Source organism: Nilaparvata lugens, chromosome X (genome assembly GCF_014356525.2).
Source record: "Nilaparvata lugens isolate BPH chromosome X, ASM1435652v1, whole genome shotgun sequence".
In the NCBI taxonomy this organism is placed as follows: Eukaryota; Metazoa; Arthropoda; class Insecta; order Hemiptera; family Delphacidae; genus Nilaparvata; species Nilaparvata lugens.
The window spans coordinates 104650561-104676390 of NC_052518.1; the positions used below are offsets into that span (position 1 = coordinate 104650561).

At 33.1% G+C, this 25830-nt stretch overlaps 1 protein-coding gene across 3 annotated transcripts in view; it reads right to left on the minus strand.

Annotated features, from left to right (window-relative positions):
• Positions 1-25830, minus strand: part of LOC111054006 (unconventional myosin-XVIIIa) — a 184010-nt gene that overhangs the window by 129695 nt on the left and 28485 nt on the right. For all 3 annotated transcript variants that reach the window (XM_039442930.1, XM_039442931.1, XM_039442932.1), the window contains exons 10-15: positions 19551-19704; positions 18100-18274; positions 16621-16795; positions 14656-14863; positions 11629-11791; positions 10318-10432 (exon numbers count right to left, since the gene is read on the minus strand). In XM_039442930.1, coding sequence (XP_039298864.1) covers positions 10318-10432; positions 11629-11791; positions 14656-14863; positions 16621-16795; positions 18100-18274; positions 19551-19704 — 990 coding nt within the window. The remainder of the gene's footprint in view (positions 1-10317; positions 10433-11628; positions 11792-14655; positions 14864-16620; positions 16796-18099; positions 18275-19550; positions 19705-25830) is intronic.

The following is a 25830-nucleotide window of genomic DNA, read 5'->3' on the forward strand; positions in this document are numbered from 1 at the left end:
ATACGCAATCAGATTTCAAACGAGCATCACGCAGCATACGACGCTCCAACGACAGAAAACGATTTAAAGCAACATCATGAGATTCATGAAACTTGAGTTGATTAGTGTCAACTTTGAAAGGGAGACGAACAACATATCTTCCTTCAGTATCACGCGTGTGAGTTTCAGCAAAATGTTTCTCACAAAACTCATCATCGGGACTAGGAAATTTATGATTAGGAATTTCTTCACTTTCCCAAAACTTATGAACCAAATTATTCAACGAGTTCTCAGAGGTGGGACACGTCATTAATGCAGTCAATGACTGATTAAGAAGACCGGAATGATTTGGAAATTCACCCAAAATAATGTCACCAAACACGGTAGGAATCACGCAAAACGAACACTCTTCACTAGATGAGACTTGACTATGATGACGTAATATTTTGTTGAATAACTGACATCCCAATAGAAGATCAACGGAACGTTGTTCATAGAACACAGGATCAGCAAGGTTGAATTTTTTCAACTCATTTTGCACTTTCGAACTGAGATAAATAGGGGGCAATGAACCAACTATTTTATCAATCACATAAGCCTCAGCTTCTAAACGAGGGTGATTTGAGCCCTTAGGTTTCAACAAACATTTCACAACACCAGAAGAATTCCCTACACTCGAGGAATTCAAACCAGAGAAATTTTGATGACAATCATGAACAGATAAACCAAGTTTCATAACAAGATCTTTTGTGATGAAATTGGCAGTACTACCAGAATCAATCATTAAACGAACCAGATGAATTTTTAATAACTGCTTGAGCAGTACCTAGAACAACACTCGTTTTAGGAATTAAACTAACAATTGATGACTTATCAATAACATTATCAGTGATACCACAATGCTTAGAAGAATTTGAATTCTCAACAACATTCATAGTGCTGTCAGTTTGAGTGATCGAATCAACGGATTTCGATTTCAAAGCAACTTTAGAGATGTTATCAGTAGACTTCTGATAACGAACAGGAGAATTCGAACGGCTATTATCACTACTACGAGGATAATGAAGTAATTTATTATGCATACGACCACAATAACACAACGATTTAGACTTGCATTGGTTTACAGCGTGAAATTTGGAGAAACAATTGAAACAGACTCTCAATGATTTAATAAATTCATTCCTAGCTTTTGGATCTCTTTTCAAGAAAGCAGGACATTTGAATAACGAATGATTCGTTGAGTTGCAAAATGAGCATTTTGTTTCAGCACTATCATTCAATTCACAAGTAACTAAGCTGCTTTTATTTCGAACGCTGTTATTAGCCTGAGTAGATAAGACAACCTTTTTCTGAAAAGACTTATTTTTCGGCTTTTCGATAGATTTTTGTTCATTAACAGACGGCACATCAGATGCAGATAATTGATAAGATCTAACTCTCTTATTCACGAAATCAATCAACTGTTGACAAGAAGGAAAGCTCTTATCAGCTACCTCGAGCTCAAACGATTCACGTAATATTTTGTCTAATTGACGAATAGCTAATGAGTACAAGATATAATCAGCCAAATCAGGAACTTTCAACGATTTCAGAGTGGTAATACTATCACCTACTTTAACAAGAAAATCTTGAAGCGATTGTAACGAAGGTTTAAATGGGATTGAACTAGTTTTCAAAATCTCATTTACGTAGTAGTTAGCTAGCACCCTATCACTTTCATAACGCTTGCATAGAGTTTTCCATGCCAAATCAAAATCACTACTTATCTGAAAAGATTTCACTACTCTGGCTGCTTCGCCTTTCAACAAATTATGCAAAATATGAGATTTATGAACAGGAGAATAATATTTATCATCCACAATCAATGATGAAAAGATATTTTTGAATCTAGGCCAGTCTGAAATATCAGAGCCATCAAACGGTTTTATTTCAGTTGGAGGTAATATCATGTTCAAACGGGGAGAATGAGAGGTTGAAGGTGAGGGTTCACTTTTCTCCTTCGGTTTCTCATTTTTAATTTGATTCAATTTATCACGAGCATTTATTATTGCACAGGATAAATTATCAATAACGGTAAGTGATTGATATTCAGGTTCTTTAGTAGGTTCAACTTGAATAGATAATTCATTGATTTCATCTAAGAGTGCAGAATATTCTTTCACAGTATTTTCAATAGATATGCTTCTTATCAAAAATTGAGATTGAATTTTAGGATCATTGATGTCCTTCAACAAGTCATAAGCTTGTTGAACACGGCTAAACAAAGTTTCTTTCTTCTTCACTCGAATAGTAAGCAAGGCTTGTGGGCTTGCCATTGTAACTAAGTAACTGATTAGATAAACAAGGAGATTTGGAAAGGAACTTTGTAACTGGATTTAACATGGATATCAGTGCATGTATCAACAAGTAACTCTACTATTAACGAATTGAAATTTAAATTGAAAAATAAATCTCTTGGAAATAGAACATATCCCAGGCCTGGTGGACCATGTGGTAATCCCGTCCTGTCCCCAAACCTATGGATTGGGGTACAGTTAAGATTTAATTCACGAAAACGTCGACAACCCCAAAAGTAAGTCTTTAATTTGCACTAACCTTGGAACTGGCGAGGAAGTGGACTGTATCTCGTGTGTAGAAGTTACTGCTGACGATATCCTGTCTTTATGCGTAGGCCTATATGATATTGCACATATATCACGAAACGAAACGAGGTAATTGCGTTCAGCTCGAACGCCACGGAACGAAACGAAAAACGATGTTGACTTCTCGACAACGCTTCTTGAAGTGGTGGTTAGAAAGATAAACAGGGAGGATGAAGGAGGGGTGAGGGAGAGAGGTTATCTTGCCTCTTTGGGAGAGGGGGAAGGGGAGGAAAGCACAAACCAAATCAACCCACAATCAAGGCTGCCGATCCTCCGTGAATCCACCAATATATATATTATATATATATATATATATATAATATATATATATATATATAATATATATATATATATATATATATATCTATATATATATATATATATATAAGGGTTATTCATAATTATGGTAAAATAATTTAATACGTGATAGTAGAGGTAAAAATAAGAAAAAAAGTTCTCATAAACATATATCCATAAACACTTCATTAGCGAGCTATACAGGGTGAAAGATTTCGCCCGGAATTCAGTTCCTCTGGTGAAATACACCGATGCTGAATTGTTTGGGGACTAGGGGACTGGGGACTTTTTGAAAAACTTATGCTGGATTCATATAGAAAAATATCTGAAAAACTGAATAAAACTAGTCTGGATGCTGTAGTGTGAGTAGTTTTTGAGAAAAAAGTTGAAATATGCAAAAAATTCAAGTAGAAAAACACAGACTTCTACGTTTGATGCCCAATAACTTTCTTTAATGACCAGTAAACAAATAATTTTTCACAATAAAAATTGTAGAGAATTCAATTCTGAGAAGAATGATGTAAGCTGTGTAAACTAAATTCGAATAAAAGTTGGATAAAATGTATTCTTATGTAGTACATTACACCACAAAAATTTGCTGTTTTATGAGGAGAGAACTAATAACTCATAAGTTGTACCTGATTGCAAATAAAATATTCGGTTTTTTATGAAAAGTTTTTTTTATATGAAAGTAGCATATCTAGATGACATTAAACTTATACCAAAAGACTAGTAGATTATGCCATTAAGCCTGGAAGGAAGCTCGAACAGAAGTAGATGATCTCCTATGATTCCTGCCCAAATGTTTACTGAAAACTGATGTTGTGGAAGATTGGGATTGATGGCATGAGGATTCTCAGCTGCCCAAATATGTTAGTTGTGGACGTTAAAGATAGCTGTTCTTGTAAAGTGTGCCTCGTCGGTAAATAAAACGGTTGTTAAAAAGTTTGGGTAAACAAGTTTTACTAAAAACCATCGGCAAATACCAGCACGGGGAATACAGTCTCGTGGCAATAGAGTATGAACTTTCTGGAGGTGGTATGGATGTAATTGTTGCTCTTTCAGTATCCTCAAAATGATAGATTGATTGACATTAAACTGCACTGACAATTCTATTGTGTTCTTCTCGGGATGTTCATAAATTCCATTAAAAACTTGTTCTTCTAACACAACAGTCTTAGTAGATCGTGGTCTGCCTGCATAAATGTGCTCTTTGGATATCAAAGAATCTGTCTCAGACAGACGTTGATGAATAGTGGCAAAAAACCTTGAACTTGGACATACTCGGTTAGGAAAGTTCTCTTGATACAAACGTCTTGCTTCAGTACTATTACAGTAGTGCCCATTCCATACATTAAATGCATGTCAGCTAATTCGGAGTATGAATAATGTCTAAAATTACCTGCCATTTTTTTAAAAGTTAACACTTAACACAAAAGCAAAGTGAAATGGTTACAAATAACTGGTTAATAGGTTAAACAAAAAACCCAACGCGGCTACAGTAGGCCTAACTTACAGTTTGTTTTTTTGTTCAACAGTGAGCTAAAATATTTCTGAAAATAATTTTCAGCTGATAATTTCTTTTAATTTTTTTTTTTTATTTAAAACAAAATATATCAGCTGTTTTGTTCCAAAGGCCTACTGTAGCCGCGTTGTGTTTTTTGTTTAACCTATTAACCAGTTATTTGTAACCATTTCACTTTGCTTTTGTGTTAAGTGTTAACTTTTTAAAAAATGGCAGGTAATTTTAGACATTATTCATACTCCGAATTAGCTGACATGCATTTAATGTATGGAATGGGACACTACTGTAATAGTACTGAAGCAAGACGTTTGTATCAAGAGAACTTTCCTAACCGAGTAAGTCCAAGTTCAAGGTTTTTTGCCACTATTCATCAACGTCTGTCTGAGACAGATTCTTTGATATCCAAAGAGCACATTTATGCAGGCATCATGTCGGAAAACAAGCGACTCACCCTTAAGCGATTCAAGCGACTGGACCCTCATAAAGTGCTATCCAGTCATAGAGGGAAATACTGTTCTAGGAACAATCGAATCCATATCTGGGAATCTGATCACACTAGGCTACAAAGTTGCAAAACCATAGAAACAAATATTTAAAAAATATTGAGCTTAAGGCCAAAATTCCATTGTCTTTCTCCCAGGATCTAAGCTTGCCTTGAACTCGTCTAAATATTGAAGACGCAATTTATTGCAAGCGAAAATGTTTGGACGAGATCTGTGACTCTACACAAGATAACAACGTACTAATGGATTACTGTAATGCATTACTGAGCTACCGGATTAATCTGATCTATGAATTCCAAACATTGTAAAGGCTGTAATTTTTCCCTTAGGGTTACTCTCGAATATAAATATAAATAGAAATCTGAGTACCTTTTTTAAAACTGTTTGATCACAGCATGTTTCGGCTATATGATGCCATTATTTTCTCTTATGTTTTTTTGTAGCAGGGTAGGTCCAAGTTGGAAGTTTTTGATGAACATGTTGCAGAACCCTATCATCACACATGACACAGTGTGCATGTCCACACAACATGAGCAGGCGCATTGCCACTGGTTCAAAGATCATCACCATTACGTTCGAGTTGCTCACTTTATCTGGCTTTGATTGGTGGCCTCATTCTCTAGCCTCTTTATTTATTCTTCATCCGTGCATTCTTTTTTCCATAAAGCCTTTACAATATAAATTAAAATGAAAATAGAAATCTAACCCCCAGTTTTTCGTACGTCGGTTAACGTTTAATCACGATTAAATGCTGTACTTTAATCGAGATTAGTGCTAACTGATGCATTTTGGTTTCACAAAACAGAAATTTCAAGCGATAACGCCGAATAAACTAACCGGCGTAAACAATTTTTTAATTCTGATTAGTTGGCACCATTTCAACCGCGATTAGTTGAAACGAAGAAAATTTGGTTGCACAAAGGTAAAAATCGAAAAATAACGCTGGTTAAAGTAATCGACGTAAAAGATTTTTAACAGGCCATTCACGGGGAATTAAATCCAACTAACGCCGGTTAGGTACCTACTGATAGCTGTCTTCCAATTAGTTTTTGGTAAAAAAATTCAAAGTATGTGCTAAATATATCAATGAGTTTCATTCATTAATAAAATAGAGAAGTGTATTTAGCTGATACAGTATTAGCATTCAAAATTAGATTCTGATTTTTGAGGTTAGTTTTCGATCTGTTGTCGTCTGTTAGCAGCATAGCACTTGACACTGGCGACAGACAGAGCATTTTTATGGCGCAGGCGCGCATGCCTCTGTATTGAATGGTCAAATTCACCGCTTCAATAACATAACCTCATTTTTCACCTTAAAACATACCTATCATTATCAGTTTCCTATTATGTAAATATTCTCTCTTATTAGAATACTAATTCTTATTAGAATTAAATATTAATAATAATTCTTATTAGAATCTAATTCTTATTAGAATAACTATTAGTTAACCGTTAAACTTAATCGGGATTAAAAACTAACCGATCTGGTGGAACAGAAATGAATCCGTAAAACTAACGCTGATTTGTTAATCGACGTTAATGTCCATATTTAACAGACGTACGTGCAACTGGCCCTAAGTACCCTTTTTAAAACTGTTTGATCACACCATGTTTCGGCTATATGATTCCATTATTAAGTAATTGAAAAATAAATGAAATTACATTAAATAAATACTATTGCAAGCTTCTTATTTTTGATCATTCAAAAATAGTTTGTACATTCATATGATCTTATAATTATAATTTTCAGTCCTAGTTTATAAAATCATATGACTGTACAAACATATGATCAAAAATAAGAAGCTTGCAATAGTATTTATTTAATGTAATTTCATTTATTTTCCAATCACTTGATAATGGCATCATATAGCCGAAACATGCTGTGACTAAACAATTTTAAAAAGGGTACTTAGGGCCAGTTGCACGTACGTCTGTTAAATATGGACATTAACGTCGATTAACAAATCAGCGTTAGTTTTACGGATTCATTTCTGTTCCACCAGATCGGTTAGTTTTTAATCCCGATTAAGTTTAACGGTTAACTAATAGTTATTCTAATAAGAATTAGATTCTAATAAGAATTATTATTAATATTTAATTCTAATAAGAATTAGTATTCTAATAAGAGAGAATATTTACATAATAGGAAACTGATAATGATAGGTATGTTTTAAGGTGAAAATGAGGTTATGTTATTGAAGCGGTGAATTTGACCATTCAATACAGAGGCATGCGCGCCTGCGCCATAAAAATGCTCTGTCTGTCGCCAGCATTGATATATATAGTTAGATGACTAAGCTATACCTTCAAGCGTTTGGAAGCATGATGCCTCCTTCATTTCTCGTCGCCATTGAATATCGGGCAAGAATTCAGGCGCCCAGACAGACTTATATGGGAAAACATGGAATTTCATTGCGTTATATCTTTCGACATACTTGATGGATTTCAATATATTTTTTTTCAACTTTTCGTCATTTCCATTACCATATGATACAATGATTTGTTCATTGAACATTATTTTTAACTCGACCAAACATCTAATTTAGTGAACCTACCTCACTACAGATTTTGATCCATTCTATTAGCAAATGAATCTTATTTTTACAATATTTCCCTATTACCATGTATTTAGGATATGGAAAATAAAACATTAATTTATTATAGATCGCTAATATTACCGTATATTTTATTAGAATAATAAATAATAAATTAACTGTTATCACAATATTTCGTGAAACTGTTTCCATTCGTTTTGCAACTTAAGTATAGGTACCTAACTATACTCCATACTGTACTCCTATATTTAATATAAGATAATAAATAACTACATATATAAGAACGGTACCTAACACTATACTCTATACTCCTATATTTAATACAAGATAATAAATAACTACATATTATAAGAACGGGAAAAATAAAACAATAGCAATAATGAAGAATTTATAGACAATTTTAGCAAATAATATTTTTTATAATACAAATTTAGCAGACAATATTTTCATAGTTCACAAAATATTACAATATAAGACAAATTAATGGAATGGAATATGGATACCTATATTGGATCTATGGAAATAAAATATTTATTATAATATTACCGCAACTTATATTTTATTACTTGGCAAATAATGATAATGAATCAACCTAAGCACAATATTCCTTGAAACGATCATTTGGCACTAGGCTTAGCCTGCTTGAAACATGACCTATGAAAATATAAAAATACTTATGTATGAAAACAAATATTTTTATCTGGCGCATGCAGATTCGTTCATCCATAAGCACTGCATGAAACTACCATACTTTGAATATTTTTTATTGCTTCAATAAAAAAATATTATCATTTGAAAAAGGCTCTTTTTCTACACAGCGAATACAAATACCCGACTTCTTGCCCGAAATTTCTGGTAGCTACACTAGCGCAGTGGCATCATAGCGGACTTCGCTCTTCTTAATCTTATTCTCTATATCAATGGTCGCCAGTGTCAAGTGCTATGCTGCTAACAGACGACAACAGATCGAAAACTAACCTCAAAAATCAGAATCTAATTTTGAATGCTAATACTGTATCAGCTAAATACACTTCTCTATTTTATTAATGAATGAAACTCATTGATATATTTAGCACATACTTTGAATTTTTTTACCAAAAACTAATTGGAAGACAGCTATCAGTAGGTACCTAACCGGCGTTAGTTGGATTTAATTCCCCGTGAATGGCCTGTTAAAAATCTTTTACGTTGATTACTTTAACCAGCGTTATTTTTCGATTTTTACCTTTGTGCAACCAAATTTTCTTCGTTTCAACTGATCGCGGTTGAAATGGTGCCAACTAATCAGAATTAAAAATTGTTTACGCCGGTTAGTTTATTCGGCGTTATCGCTTGAAATTTCTGTTTTGTGAAACCAAAATGCATCGGTTAGCACTAATCTCGATTAAAGTACAGCATTTAATCGTGATTAAACGTTAACCGACGTACGAAAAACTGGGGGTTAGATTTCTATTTTCATTTTAATTTATATTGTAAAGGCTTTATGGAAAAAAGAATGCACGGATGAAGAATAAATAAAGAGGCTAGAGAATGAGGCCACCAATCAAAGCCAGAATAAAGTTAGCAACTCGAACGTAATGGTGATGATCTTTGAACCAGTGGCAATGCGCCTGCTCATGTTGTGTGGACATGCACACTGTGTCATGTGTGATGATAGGGTTCTGCAACATGCTCATCAAAAACTTCCAACTTAAATAAATAAATAAAATAAATATAATTTTATTGCCACTCAACATTACAATAGTTATGGACAACGTCAGAAATTATTGTTTAACAAACATAGTCAACCTATATTATAACATGGAGGGTTAATGTAAGAAACACCAGTCAAAATAACATACACGTAAAATATTACATAGAAGAAATAGCATGAATACTAGAAATAATAGTATAAAATAGTTCATCTTAAAGAATAATTTGTTTAAATTCGAAAAACTCTTTCAAACTATAAAAAGTATTTCTAATTAACCAGCTATGTAGCCTATTTCTGAATAATTGAAATGGAGCTTCTATCCACTCATGTGGTAATTTATTAAACATTCTCATTCCAACAACTTCATAGCTATCCTGAGATTTAGTCAGCCTACAGAAAGGTATTTCTATATTTCCGTTACTCCTAGTGTTGTGGGAATGTATATTTCTCCTTAGCAGATTATTAGGCAAGTTATTTTTCGTATAACTTATAGGAGACAAGTAAAAATATACAGGTTTATTACTGTCAGTATACCTATTTGAGCGAATAACGGTTTACAATGAGCCAATCTTTCAGAATTTGTGATTATTCTTATAACTTTTTTTTTAATTATCAATATATCTTGAACATGTGGACTATTCCCCCAGAGTAAAAGCCCATACGCGATTATACTCTGGAAAAAAGCAAAGTATGCTGATCTGACATAAGACGTGGGGACACTTAGACCTACCCTGCTACAAAAAAACATGAGAGAAAATAATTTATGATGAGAAAGATATATTCATCTTTGATCAAAGTGGCAATGCCTCTTTATTGATTGATACAAGTACATCATCAAAATGATAGGGAGAGAAAAAAAATATGGTAACCTTGTGCTATTCCTCTTTCAAATTTAGACAAGGTTACACATAGTCCGAAATAGGTTAAACTAGGTTAAACCCAAACCCTGCTTGGGCTCTGTTGTTGGACTAACAGAGTGAGTGGATATGCACACATCAAAACATTTGAAGAGATTTGAGAAATTTCTCTATAATTAGCTGAAGAATCATCTCCAAAAAATTGCAGAGGTCTTCTGGGAATATATATGAAATTTTACTCCAAATAATGAAAATTGAAAACTCACCACTGCAAATTTGACTTGAAATGAAATAGATTTTCTTTTCATGGCCGCAAGTGTCCCAGTTCTTTGACGGATTCCATCATTACCAGCTAAAGCAAACAGCTGTTTGATTTCCTGTCTGTAAAGGTTCAATAATTTTACATTAATAAATAATTTCACATCGATAACATATTCACAATTTTTCATGAAGTGGGCATGATTATACAAAGATTTATTCAGTGAAAACTAACACCTAATTCTTTAAAAATTCCGAAATATAATTCCTATATTCTGGATAAAATACCTGAGAAACAAGTTTAGACTGACTGTACCCTCGAATTCAATTCAGATTAATTTTCTTGTATGGAAATATTCAGTATGCCGTTTCAGTGTAGGCCTACTTGTCTGTTCATATTTGGAATTTATTTATTCAATAATTCAGAATTACACAACTTACAGAAAAGTACCACAGGCTAAAACGCCCAAAACGGTTCCAATTCTAATATTTATACAACAGTCCAAATGTAGCTAGGTTATGTGTCAATTCAAAATTCTTCAATTACACACTCAATTTACAATTCGAAGCACACAAGAATTAAATTTAAAAAAATACTTCTAAATTGAATTAAATTAATCAATTTCCTACACAACAAAAGATTTCCACTTTAGCCTATAAATGTCAAACACTCTTACAATACATAGTAAACAACGATTTTTTCGAGTTCCATAATATATTGTTTCTCTATGAAAAACTCCTGTATTGATTGACAAGGAAATTAATCAGACACTGGGCTGTAAATATCATTATAGCAGACAATAAAGGTGTCTGAGTTAATGAGGAAGCTAGGAATGTTTTAATCGAAAGCAGTATTTTATATTCAGGCTGAATTGCTTCAATATTTTTCAGGTAGTTATTGATCAACCTTAACAATACCTTGATATTTTTTATTTCTTAAAATATTGTTGATGGTTTGACTAGTGTCTTGCATCTAAAAGCACTTTGAGATATACTTTATCTCACGCTTTTGAGGCTAATCAGGCTAAAATGTATCAAAGTAACTGAAACTAAACTAAATATATATACATAAAAATTAGTCAATTTGATTACTGAAAGAGTACATCATTAGTTGTCATAAAAAACAAATAATTATTAATGAATTATCTGTGACTTACATTGTTCCTGTGAATTATTAAAGTAAGCTCGAACAATCAGATTGGACTATATTATATTTGGATTATATTATTTCTAGAACTTGCATTACAAATATGAAATAAAATAATATCAATATTAATTCATAAGGTTTTTGGTGAATTAATACAGATACCATGACTAACCTGTTAGAATCGTGCAATATAGAAACAGCTAACCGTGAAATGGGAATTTCTTGAGAATATTTTGACCAACCCTTCACGGAATAAAGAACAGGATTTGTACCTTGACAGTGTCTAATGCTGAATTGATGTCGGGCAGATCCTTTTCCCAATAAACCTTGATAATCTGTAAATGCAAAAATCAAGTAAACAATTAGCACTTTGACTTACTTAGCATTGTTCTTTTAAATTTACCTAGTCGACAAAAAAATAAAACCGAAGATTTCCTTTTTATAGATCCATTGATTTCCTGTTTGGATGTGATCATAATTTTTTGGTTTTACCAGTATAGACAGCCCACAGATTTTAAGATGATGTGTTCAAAGATGATTATTTATAGCTTTTCATAAAAAGACGGCAGCAGTCATGATAAAAGTATGGTTTGTTTATTTTCTTTTAATATCTTCCCACAAACTCTTAACAGTGTATTGTCAAAAAAAAGTAGAGAGAAAACACAAACCGTAACAAAATCAACACACCTGTACATAAACTCTTGTGTGATATAAAAGACCCCATCTTGTAGAAAACTTTACAACTTCTTACCAGAAAATTCTAAAATCACACGTTAATAAAATAAAATCACACACAATAAAATTAACACACAAAGGATCCCTCCCTACAAATATACTCCTGTGTGGTATAAAAGACTCAATCTTTTAGAAAACTTTTCAACTCTTTGCCGAAACGTTATAAACCCTCACAATTTTTCATGTGAAGGGGATGCTTTCTAAAACTTCACGTGCCATCTTCTTCTTTAGCTTCAATCATTCAATTGGTAGACAGCTTTCCATCACTATCTGTCCAGATCGCATACACTTCTCAGTTGGATGTAGCTCTGGATTCAAGTCCCATATATGGGAAGATTTATAAGAAAATCAAGTCCCATACATGGGAAGATTTATAAGAAAATTAAGTCCCATACATGGGAGATTTCTAAAAAAAAGTATGTCCCATGTATGTTGACTACATTTCATAAAAGCTGTTCTATGGTAATGGGAAGTATAGTCTCCTCTACTCCTTGTGTCGTAGGTGTGATTGTCGCAATTCCTTGTCAAATCCTGATTTTTGCAATGTCTAATTAATTCATAATTATAAAGAGACGAAACAGCGAGAATGCCCACATCATTAAAATGACATATGCAGGACTCAATTGGCATGATTTCTTCAATTTATTCCTTTTTTTCTAAAGACTGAACAATCTTTACAAATTCTAGCATGATGCTTTTTTATGAAGGCTATTATTCAATGTGTAGGAAACTTTTTTTTCATTAGGGAACCATGTGTTAGGAAATATACTGTGTTAAAAAACAGAATTCCATCTTTAGACATACTCAGCTGATTTAGGCTTTTTATCCTTTCTAGGCCCTTGGTGGGAAAAATGATGACAGTGGAGAAAGATAGGAGAAAAATTGTTGCCGATCATCTGTCTTGTCAATGCCTTCTATAGACGTTAGCTGATAAAGGTTTATTAATGTAATACTGTTCATTCTCGTTCAAAATAATCAATTATATTTTATTAAGCAAGAAATTATATTTTTCAATGATTTCATAATTAATTTTCATAATCAAGATAGAATATTTTGTTAATTAATTATTCATTCTACATTGTTAAAAGACGATCTGGCAACAGAGCAAAGCAAGAAAGAGATAGCTATATCCGCTTTGTTGAATGATAGACAAGGATAGCAATGCCATTGCTAATCAAACACTGCCATTATAACATGGACTTCACTATATCTTTCAGCACTAAAAAATGTTTAAGCCTATTATAAATACTCCAAAAATATATTCATATGACTTTATTGGTGGGGAATCTCTGACGGAAGTTCCACGTCACCAGTGTAAATAATTTACGCCGTCAATGGGCCTCACAACTGTTACATATCAGCCGGGACAGACAGTAACGTGCCCATCCGATAGCAACTGAACGATCCCAATGAACGTATTTATTTATCTATTGCATTTATTGTACAAAACACTATAATCATAAATATAAAGAAAATAAAAATCTCAGTACCCTTTTTTGAAATATTTTATCACTACATGTTTCGGACATTTATGCCATTTCAAGTGATATGAAGTAAATAAATTTAATACTACTGGAAGATTCTTATTTTGATCATATGTTAGTGTATTCATAATTATGTTTTTATGAACTAGGACTGTAAATTTTGGGTTTAAATTCGCATTATTCTATCAAAAATGGGGTTATTGGTGTCTAATTGGATTAAGTTTATTATTTTATCTCTGTTTAATTTTGCTGCTTTATAAATATGGAATTCTTCTTTGACATTCAGTTTTTGACTTTTATTACCATAATTAAGTATTTTCATATTGGAATTTATATCTGTAAAATTATGGCCTGAATCTATCAAGTGTTCAGCAAATGCCGACTTTTGTGTATAATTTTTAGATTTTAGTGCTTGGATATGTTCTCGAAACCTGATATGGAAATTTCTACCCGTTTGCCCGATATACACTTTGTCGCAATTACTACATTTAAGTTCATAGATTCCAGATTTTTTAAACTTATCTTGCTGTACATTTGAATTTAATTTCTTTTTATCAGTTCGAATGCATTATTTGTTGTTCTATAACCTAGAATGAATTTATTTTTTGTAAATGGCATAAATGTCCGAAACATGTAGTGATAAAATATTTCAAAAAAGGGTACTGAGATTTTTATTTTCTTTATATTTATATTACAAGTAGCCCTATACAGGAAAGAGACTATAATCATAATATGATTATGAACATTGAGGAAAAACTTGGCTGATCCTGTACCATTGCTCTCCAAAATTTTGATAGAATATTAATATTGTCCAATATATTATTTTGTTATGGAATCACGTATGAGTTCCGTTCTCAAGTACTGGAGATAAGTTTATTTTATTCAGTTTATAAGTCGATTTTGATTTACTTTTAAACTTTTAAATACATTATCTATGTTGGAAAAACAATCTATTAATAATGTAGCTAATTAATAATTACCTCTCTCGTCATAGACTGAGAAAATTTTATCAACAAAAGTATTATCAGTTGATGATGGATTGGCTGATACATCATCCAGTAAACTGAATAATCCAGGCTTTCTTTCGGATTGAGCCACTGAGGACTGGACTGCACAGTCTATTAGAGATACTACCGTCTCAGAAGAGCATTCTTCAGCTTCATCTAGAGAAGGAACTTCTATTTGCTCCTGAAAAGTGAAAATAAACAAGTGAAACAATCTGGTGTGGTACACTCACACAACTTTCCTTGCTCATTAAGCCTCATTCTTGAACGAGAATAATTTAGGGCAATAACATAATGACGATTGGAGGCAAAATAATTGCAACTACGATCAGACTACTGTATATGTGTATATATAATTGTTTTCAGAGTACTTTTTCCTTTGTGTAAATTTTGAAATTCGAAGATTTTTTTAAAAGTCGTCAAAACAGCTGTTCTACAGATTAAATATCTCGACTATGTGTTCTTTTTATAAACTGCTCTACCTACCTACCTCATGCACGAGAATGAGGTTACAAAGTCCATTTCTCAAGGATGGGGTTGACCCCCCATTAGTTTCCCAGGAGAAAGACCCATGCCAGTTGATAGAACTGATAAATAACTATACAGGGAATGAATATGAAAAAAATCGGTCAAGTCATTTTTGAGAAAAACATGGTTTTTTAGTAATTATCTACCATTTTGCTCAAGAATATTACGGAGCTCCTGCAATTTTACCAGAAATGAGACTCATATCAGTTGATAGGGCTTATAAATAGCTATCCAAAGTATAAATTTGAAGAAAATCGTTAGAGCCGTTTTCGAGAAAACCGTGAAAATCATGTTTTTTTTTAGTAATTATCCGCCATTTTTCTCAAGAATATTACGGAGCTCCTGAAATTTTCCCAGAAATGAGACTCATGTCAGAAGCTAGGGCTTATAAATAGCTATCCATGGTATAAATCTGAAGAAAATCGTTAGAGCCGTTTTCGAGATAACCGTGAAAAACATGGTTTTTTAGTAATTATCCGCCATTTTTCTCAAGAATATTACGGAGCTCCTGAAATTTTCCCAGAAATGAGACTCATGTCAGAAGCTAGGGCTTATAAATAGCTATCCATGGTATAAATCTGAAGAAAATCGTTAGAGCCGTTTTCGAGATAACCGTGAAAAACATGGTTTTTTAGTAATTATCCGCCATTTTTTACACCATCTTGAATTGAATTTCTTATTGTCGGATCCTCATGGTATAAGGACCTTAAGTTTAAAATTTCAAGTCAATCGGGTAATTAGGAATGGAGTTATCGTTTTCACACACACACACACACACACACACAACACACACACACACACACACACACACACACCCGAAAATCATGTTTTTGGACTCAGGGGACATTGAAACGTATAGAAAACTTGAAATTAGAGTACCTTAATTTTTTTTGGAAAGCAATACTTTCCTTACCTACGGTAATAGGGCAAGGAAAGTAAAAATAGTGAGAAACCACACAAGAAACAGGTAATACTAGAATTTAAGTAATATCTTGATTTTTGAATAAAAGAACAACGTTTTTAGTGTTTATTGAGAGTGATTTCGTTATTTAATTTGGGTTTTGATCCATCTACATTCAAAATTTATGTTTAAATGTGTTTACACTGGAAATTGGACCAGTGAGGGGACATAGCCTAACCTACTTTCTGCTGTGACATCAACTAAATTTGAAAGAAAAAAAATAGCACAAGGATTGCCTTAGTATTTTATCTACCAATGCTTTCACATCAGTGTCGTTTGTTACATAAATAAATACACAAGCAAGTGAAAATATACAAGTAACTATCTAAGAATGACTTATAAATTAGGGTAAATATGATTGATGATGGTGATTGAAAAAAAAAATTAGGGTACCTTAATTTTTTTGGAAAGCAATACTTTTCTTACCTATGGTAATGTAAATTTAATATTACCTGCATATATTTCTCTCTAGGGGCCACCAAATAAGTCTGGTGGAATAGGAGCTGCAGTCTTTCAGCTAAATAATTATGACAAAGATCAAAGTAGCCAGCCCCTCCTTCTCGGCTTTGAAATCCAGGACTATCTACCAGTAATACTGAGAACACGCTGTTGGCAGTCGATATACTCCTGTTAGAACACAATTAGAAAAATCGATATATAAACAAGTTCAATTAATAGAACTATAAATGGTCAAATATAGTTCCTCAATATCAACCCTTTGCAAAAAACTTCTACTTGGTTGGTGAAAACATTTCATTTTTCAACTAAAACAATTGAGTTAATTTCATGAAAATTTTACATGATTGTAGCTTTTTACAGGATACAATAATGCTAGCAATACAAGCAGAACAACAATTCAAATTAAAGCTAGATACTACATGGCTTCTAAACTAGAATAAAATATTGTATTAGAAAATCGTACTGCACCTTGATTGCGGCGGACCAATTAGCCACTTGAAATACAGTGTAATACTCTATGTATGGATCAGAAGGTTTGCATTTATTTTTTGTAATGTTGACACATGTATAATGTTTTGTTTCAATTAGTTTTGAATATGAAATCAGGTGATAGGTGACGTCCCCCATTCTCCATACAATGAGTAAACAGATTTCTAGCGTTTGTCATGACTCCTGCCAGCATTGCAGGTGTTATGTTAGCAATTTCATCCCTGATATTGGTCTTCAAATCTTGTGGGTCCTTGGGTTCACTTAAACAAGGGATTTCAAAAACCCCCAAGAAAAAAATCACAAGGGTTCAAATCGCTTCTAATTGAGATGAGGCGTCCTGGAAAGTGTTCCCTCCATTGAAGTCACGTTCAGAAAGTTCCTGCACAGTTGCCATCTTGTATGGATGGATATGAAAATCATCATGAAGAATTCGTCTCACAGAACGATCGGAAAGTTCAAGAGCAGAATTTTTGTGCGTAGAACGCTGCGGTGATAGCAACATCGAGACTCTCACTGCCTCAACGTTCTTAGGTCACCTAATGGGCCGAGGGACTTAGTTTTTCATCTTGTTACCCTTACAGTTTGTCTGAACGTAGTGACCCACGTAAAAATTGATTTCCGTTCCGGGACAGTAGCCAAAGGGGTTAAATTAAAGCGATTTCGAAATGTGCGCTGGGTTGTGATCACAGAACATCCGCTCGAAAAATAAGTCTCAACGTCAAATGCACGCTTCTCATTGTTCCAATATATGATGGCGACTGGACATGTCGGGAAGAAAGCTTTATGGTTTGACCTCTCTAACGAGACCAAATTGCTCTACTACAACATCAGCTGACTGAATGGCGTTCACTTTAAAAAAATATAAGTTTTGCTGCCGCACCCGGTATAACTTGTTTTGACATGTCACATACTACTGAGATATACTTGATTATGTAGTGTTTTTGTGATGAAATAAATTTTATTCTATTCTACAAATAAAATACCTGTTGATTGCAGCGACTACAGCATTTACAAGCTCTCCGTAGAGTCCCGCTAGGAGTCCATCCAGTTGCTGGTTTTGCAGAATATAGCTAAGCTCATCAAGACTGGTACCCAGCAACTGAGCTGCCCAGTCGGCATTATCTGTACTCCTAAAATGCCATCTGTTCCCGGCTACATCTAAAAAAATAATCCATTTGCAAATTAGTAAAGTTTTCTTGGTCTTGAGAAACACCCTTGGAAAAAACGATTGATCAAAATAGGATCAAATTTTTGATATCATCTGATGGAATGAAAGAATTTGTGAAACTTTCAAAGTACATAAAATTTTTGGCGGGACGACTACGGCGTTGCCTCTTCATTACCTTGTGGTGGGTTCGAATCCAGCCGGTTGGCGTGGACGGTCGATCGTCATCAAATTCATAATCCACGCACTAGCTAGAAGAGCTAATGTGGGGAACATTCGCAAAAAAATACTTTTTGCATCACTATTTCTAATCTTATTGAAATTTTCCATTGTAGAATAGACAAAGATTGTTAGTTTCCATTCTACTTGGTAAAATTGGTGGAAAAAAAATGTTCAAAAGCTTTAAGAGACTAAATTAGAAGCGAAGAGTAGATGAGGAAAGATAAGGGCAAGAATGAGACAGATAGAGGAAGAATAGAGAACAATGTTCAAGTAAATTTCAGGATGGAAAAGAAAGAGATAGATGATTAATCATTGAATGAAGATTGGAAAGAGACCAACCGTCATGTAGGACTGAACCAAGCAAGTAAATATTACTAAGACTAAACCAAGCAAGTAAATATTACTAAGTAAGAAAACCTAAGTAAGTAGGCCTATATAAATCAATTCAACGTAAGCAAATGAATGGAATTGAAAAATACAGAAATTATGATTATTTTAGTAATAATTATTATCAAAAATTCTTTTTGAATTATTATTGAACGAAAATCCGAATTAAATGCTGTAAATTACCCTGAAGACAACTGCCAATATTGACAACGGGCTAGATGGAAATTCGATGAGCGCTACTATTCAAAACTTATTTCTCAGCCCGGGAATCGAACCCAGTACCTCCTAATTGCCGGTCAGGAATTCTTACCCTTACACCAAACTGACAATCTCTGGATAGCAGCGCTCATTTTTTGTACTCATCGAATTTCCATCTAGCTGTTTACCCTGTTGTCAATATTTGCAGTAGCAGAAGTCTACGGGGTTATTTACGGCATTTAATTTGGATTATCGTTTAATAATAATTATTAATTCATTAGCATTTGAATAATTGCAATATCTCAGCAATTTCCATCTGGATTTTAGTAATGTTTTCAATAAAAAACTTCAACCTCTAAGCTCTAATCAAATTTTAACATTACAGTTGTGTTGTATATGATATCGTCGTACTTTTGCAATTGAATTATTCATCTTATGTGGATTATTTAGACTATACATTACTTTTTGTAGCACCAGCAGACGATAGGTGAAGAATGGCAGATATAATTGACCAAATAGCTTTCACCTCGGCATCAGAAATGTTGAGCGTGGTAAACATTTCACACAGACAGCAGAATTGTTGGCTCAGTTTTTGTCTTTCTTCTTCATCAAGAATCTATAACAAAAAATCAATTGAATCTATTAATTAGTGTCAAAATTATTGAATAAAAAATTTAACTATAATGAATCAGAACTTTACAACACTCGACACATTAAGGGCCGTTTGCACAGTATAGATTGCTAAACTCGATTAAGTTAATCCGAAAGTTTAAACTTGAATCGGTTTTCTCAGTGCATTTACTAATCCAGTTCAAGTTAAACTAGTTTAGCGTTAAGTTGGTAATAGAATGTAATCGATTATAATATCAGGAAGGCTTATTTTACAGGAAATTTGTTATTTGTTTACAAACCATCAGTAATTTGAGGTTATGTAGCTACTATTTTAGTATTTTCTTGTTCAAAATCCATAGAGTTGTAAGCTGTACGGTTCTAAAAGTTAAAAGCGATCAAGAAATTCTTTAAAAACTTACGTTTAGTTGGCATCAGAAAATATATTTTAGAATGTAAGATAAAAAAGTTATTTTGTTACGCTTGAATCTACTATGATCTTCCTCGTTTATTAGAAATCTCTCGGAAGCAATATATCTCATTTACGTGTTATTAAAAACATGTTTTCCAATCGAAGACCACTGTTAAAAATTGTCTTATTTTCTATCAAGTGGTTATTTAATAAAAATACTAAATTGGCAGTTGCTGTACTCAAGCAAAACCGTTAAAAAAATTCTCTACCCCAGAAATTTAAATTATTTGTTTTTTGCCCAATTTTTCTGTTTCAAAATTTCGCAGTCATCTTTATCAATAGCATTAAAAACTTTTTTCAATTCCTCCATTACAATTATTCCTCCATTCAAATAATGATTCATTATAACCTAAATTATTGATAATTATCGTCTACAGAAGCATTAAAAACAACCGTCGAAAAATAATTTACTATAAGCTGTTTCCCCATCAAATCTTTACAGATGTCAAGTTAATCCAAATTATTTGGTTTAAACCTCCTGCTTTGGAGGTTTAAACTTTCCCAGAGTTTAAACTCAATACAGAGATTAAACTGATACTGTGCAAACGGAATTTTAATTTAAACCAAAAAAAATCCAGATTTGGTTTAAGCTTTAGCTTAAACTTACACTGTGCAAACGGCCCTATGGCTCAACTCCCACTTACGCGACTCAAGTCGAGAAGAGACTGCGACTCTAGTCTCTTCTCGACGCAGCATTTGTTTCCAAATGGTGACACTCAGACCAGTCGATTCTAGTCTCCGCGACCTCATGACTGTGAGACTGAGTCGAGCGTCGACTCGACGTGTTGGTCGAGCCTCGATTTGAGTTGCGTAGTACCGTGCATTTTTAATGAAAGTCAGGTTATGTTTTATGAAAGTGATTTTTTATCATTAAAGATAAGATAATACATCCATAATAATTCTTATAAAATTTTTTACATGAGAAGTAGTGACGAATTGGATCTTATATTTGTAATAATGTGAGGTTAGAAATGGAGTAGCATGGAACTGAAGTAGTGACAATGAGCAAAAAAGTCGTAAGGTCGAGAGATCGAGTCGTACGATTTGAGTCGAGGGAGTGTGAGTTGAGCCTAAAATAACATTGAAGTATGATTAAGTCTTCTGACTTGAAAACTAACGAAATGTCCTGAAAAAATGAAATGAACAAACTCATTTCTAAGCAAATAAAAAAGCATCGGATATTGTTATACGTATGATATCGAGCAGAAATAAAATCTGGTGTGGTACACTCACACAACTTTCCTTGCTCATATTTGAAACTACGATCAGACTTTTGTATATGTTTATATATAATTGTTTTTAGAGTACTTTTTCCTTTGTGCAAATTGTGAAATTCGATTATTTTTTTTAGTCGTCATTTTTTTAAAGTCGTCAAAACAGCTGTTCTACAGATGAAATATCTCGACTATGTGTTCTTTTCATGAACTGCTCTACCTACCTACGTCATGCACGAGAAGGAGGTTACAAAGACCATTTCTCAAGGATGGGGTGGACCCCCCATTAGTTTCCCAGAGTGGAGACTCATGCCAGTTAATAGAGCTGATAAATAACTATACAGAGTATGAATTTGAAAAAAATCGGTCAAGTTATTTTGAGAAAATCGTGAAAAACATGGTTTTTTTTAGTAATTATCCGCCATTTTTCTCAAGTATATTACGGAGCTCCTGCAATTTTCTCAGGAACGAGACTCATGTCAGTTGATAGGGCTTATAAATAGCTATCCATGGTATGAATTTAAAGAAAATCGTTAGAGCCGTTTTCGAGAAAACCGTGAATAACATGGTTTTTTAGTGATTATCCGCCATTTTTCACAAGAATATTACGGAGCTCCTGCAATTTTCCCAGAAATGAGACTCATGTCAATTGATAGGGCTTATAAATGGCTATCCATGGTATAAATTTGAAGAAAATCGTTAGAGCCGTTTTCGAGAAAACCGTGAATAACATGGTTTTTTAGTGATTATCCGCCATTTTTCACAAGAATATTACGGAGCTCCTGCAATTTTCCCAGAAATGAGACTCATGTCAATTGATAGGGCTTATAAATGGCTATCCATGGTATAAATTTGAAGAAAATCGTTAGAGCCGTTTTCGAGAAAACCGTGAAAAACATGGTTTTTTAGCCATTATCCGCTTTATATAATAAATTGAATTTTATTGAATTTCTTATTGTCGGGTCCTCATGGTATAAGGAAGGACCTGAAGTTTAAAATTTCAAGTCAATCGGTTAATTAGGAATGGAGTTATCGTGTTCACAGACATACACACATACACAAACACACACACACACACACACACACACACACACACACAGACCAACACCCAAAAATCATGTTTTTAGACTCAGGGGACCTTGAAACGTATAGAAAACTTGAAATTAGGGTACCTTAATTTTTTTTGGAAAGCAATACTTTCCTTACCTATGGTAGTAGGGCAAGGAAAGTAAAAATTCAACTATTATTGCAAACACTGGTTGAATGATTGAGTGAGAAATTCGATGGAATTACTTTCTGATTCTGTAGAAACTCCATAACCAAAGTGCGTTCATATCTCACACATTACTATTAATCTTATCTATCTATCTTGAACATGTCATTACTATTTTACTTGTCTATCTTCCTATTTTGTTTTCAGTGTAATCAACGTTATTAATATACTCATCTATTATAGTTTTAGTTTTACATTATATTTATGTAAGTACAGTGCTATTTTGTTTTTGTACAACTATGGGTCTCATTAAATTCAGTGGAAATTGCCATATTGTAATAATATAGTATATTTCGCACCTAGGGGCCGAAAATGAGACTTTTCTGGCTCGAAAACGGTTTTCAAGTCCGAGGCCGTAGGCCGAAGACTGGAAAAGATTGAGAGCCGGAAAAACATTTTTGCCCATGGTGAGAACGTTATTTTTCGCCACACAGAAAAATAAACAATATATATATGAGAATAATTGTCTATTATAAGCACTTCCGAAAGCAAAAGTGGAAGGTCATAGCTCTAGCAAATCTGAGGTAATCTGAATATCAAGAAATTGTCCAAGTATTTTCATTTTTTATTCTGATTTGTCTAAAAAACCTAAAAGATTATGTTCAATTATGTAAGAGGTTGAGCTTATACTTTTTATTCTTCCAAAATAACAATAAAATTATATCATTATAAATGTTTTAATTATTGAATGATAAACACAAATAATGAAAAGTTTTTGATCAGCCGTTTTAGCACACTTGAAATTTGGCCAATCTGAATGTCAATGGAAGTTTAGGTTAGAAGTTCTATCCTACTCTGAAAATCGAATTATTTGAATAGTTTATAATATATATCTTATCTGTATTTTATTCATCCAAATAAAATGATAGTATATTATTACAGAATACTTTATTGAATTCTAGAAGCATAAAATGATTCCGTTTATCCACCATGTTCCGTGATAAACGCTGTACTAGGAGGTTTGAGGTTAGATTCTATTATATTCTGAAAATTGAATTTGAATAGTTTATAATATCTCATTTGTATTTCGTTCATCCAAATAAAATGATAGTATCTTATTGCAAAATTTTATTCAATTCTAGAAGCATAAACTGATTCCGTTTCATAAACTATTTTGTAAACACGTTTACATCAAATCAGAATCAGCTGACTTCAAGGTTATTTTACAGCCCTAGGGCCGTAAAAGTTTTACCGGCCTGGTCAGAAAACAATCACTTTCGGCCTCCATATGACGCACGTAAACCAGCTCATTACATCCAAGTGGGGCGAAAAATAAATTACTATGTCGACCGCACGTAAATAATCCGATGGAAATTGGAATAGATGAGTGCAACATTGCAAAATAAGAGTTGATCAACGTTCTCCACAGCTGATTATAAACGAGAATTGATTAATATTTTTATAAAACACCAGGAGAATTGACAACATTGGCGGCTCTGACTGTGAAAATTGAGTGGAATACTAGGCCTACCTATTTTAAATTGGATTGAAATATTGACCACAGAAGCGTCACATACATTTACACTTTTTTGGTAACTAATAAGTCAATCATGTTCTAGAATTAGCCTAGATTGATATAGTTAAAAAATGTCATAACTTTTTCAAATTAAATGAAAAAGATTCACTCACCATTTACAAATCACTGAAGCTTTTTTAAAGCAATTAATCCACACGAAATTCTTCAAGACACTTATTCGTAGCGTTATGGAGTATGGTTGTGTGGTTTGGAACCCATACCAGAATTTATTCACTGATACATCCTTTGGAGTGTGTTCAAAACAGATTCCTTAGAAATTTATATTTTAAAAAGTTCAACATTACATGCCCCTTCGACTTTCCCACATCACAACTCAGAATGATGTTCGGTGTGGAATCATTAAAATTGAGACGTGATTTTAATATGCTTTTGTTCGTTTTTAATGTATTCAATGGCAGAATCAGCTCAATGTTTTTGCTTTCCCAGTTAAATGTGTACATTTCTGCAGTGCCTCGCCGTTCCAGTTTTAGATTATTTATATCTTATTGCAACAATTAGAACTCTCCCATATATAGATCATCATTCATTTTCAATTGCTTCTCGGATCATCTTGACCTGTCATTCGGTTACAGTCGCTTCCGTAGGGATTGTAGGCGACTTCTGCGAGTGTGACTGTCGAGTGTTTTAATGTGTCTCTTGTCTGTTGAGTTGATGTTGTATGTTTTTTTGTTTGTTTTTTTTTTAAATCCACTTTTGTACTAGTCCTCAAGGGTATGATAAGTACTGATTCGGTTTTTTTTTGTTCATTTCTTTTTTTTCTATTATTTTTCCTCTTCTTTCATTGTAATTTTTCAATATTCTTCTTTTCTGTACTCTTACTATGTATAATGAACTATTGTAATTGTGTTGTTATGGAGTTTTTGGGAGAAATCCAATTTATGGAGTTATGCAATTTTTGGGAGAAATCCTGTATGCTTCCATGTTTTTCATAAATAAATAAATAAATAAATTATACAGCAGTCTTTAACATGTTATTGTAAAAATAAATACAAATATTAACATCTAAAATTGCCATTAAACATGTTTCTTTGTGAGTCTTGACCGAACATAGTACAGCTATTTATTTATTAGCCATACGCCGAATAGATAAAATAGTACAGTAAACTACAGATTTGCATTGAAAATTTTAAATTACAATCTTAAAAGACCGCGAGAAATACCGGCCGGCTGGCGGCCAATATTTTGCCTGTCTGTCAAATTTGATTGGAAAATTGGCAACACTGTTACATAGACTCAATGCTATAGAATCGGACGCACCTGTCCTGAATCCCAGACTGCAAATTGTGCAAAACTCGTAGTACAATGTCGCCACGTTGAACCATATCGATATTTGGCACAATAACTATTTAAAATTAAAAATTCAAAATGTTTTTATTGCCGTGAACAAATAGATTTTATTGACAAAATCATCAGGTAAACATAAATACATTATACATACATTAAATTTTGACATAGGTACTCAAAACAGAGAAATCCTATCACAGCCAACAGTCCCGGTACTTAGTTTCTTCACAGTTATATACAGTCATATTTTTAATTGGCAATAACAATATTATAATAGAGGTCAAATATTAACATAAAATATCAGCTGCCAACATCTCCTCAATCGAATAAAAAGCCCTATTTTTGAATAGTTT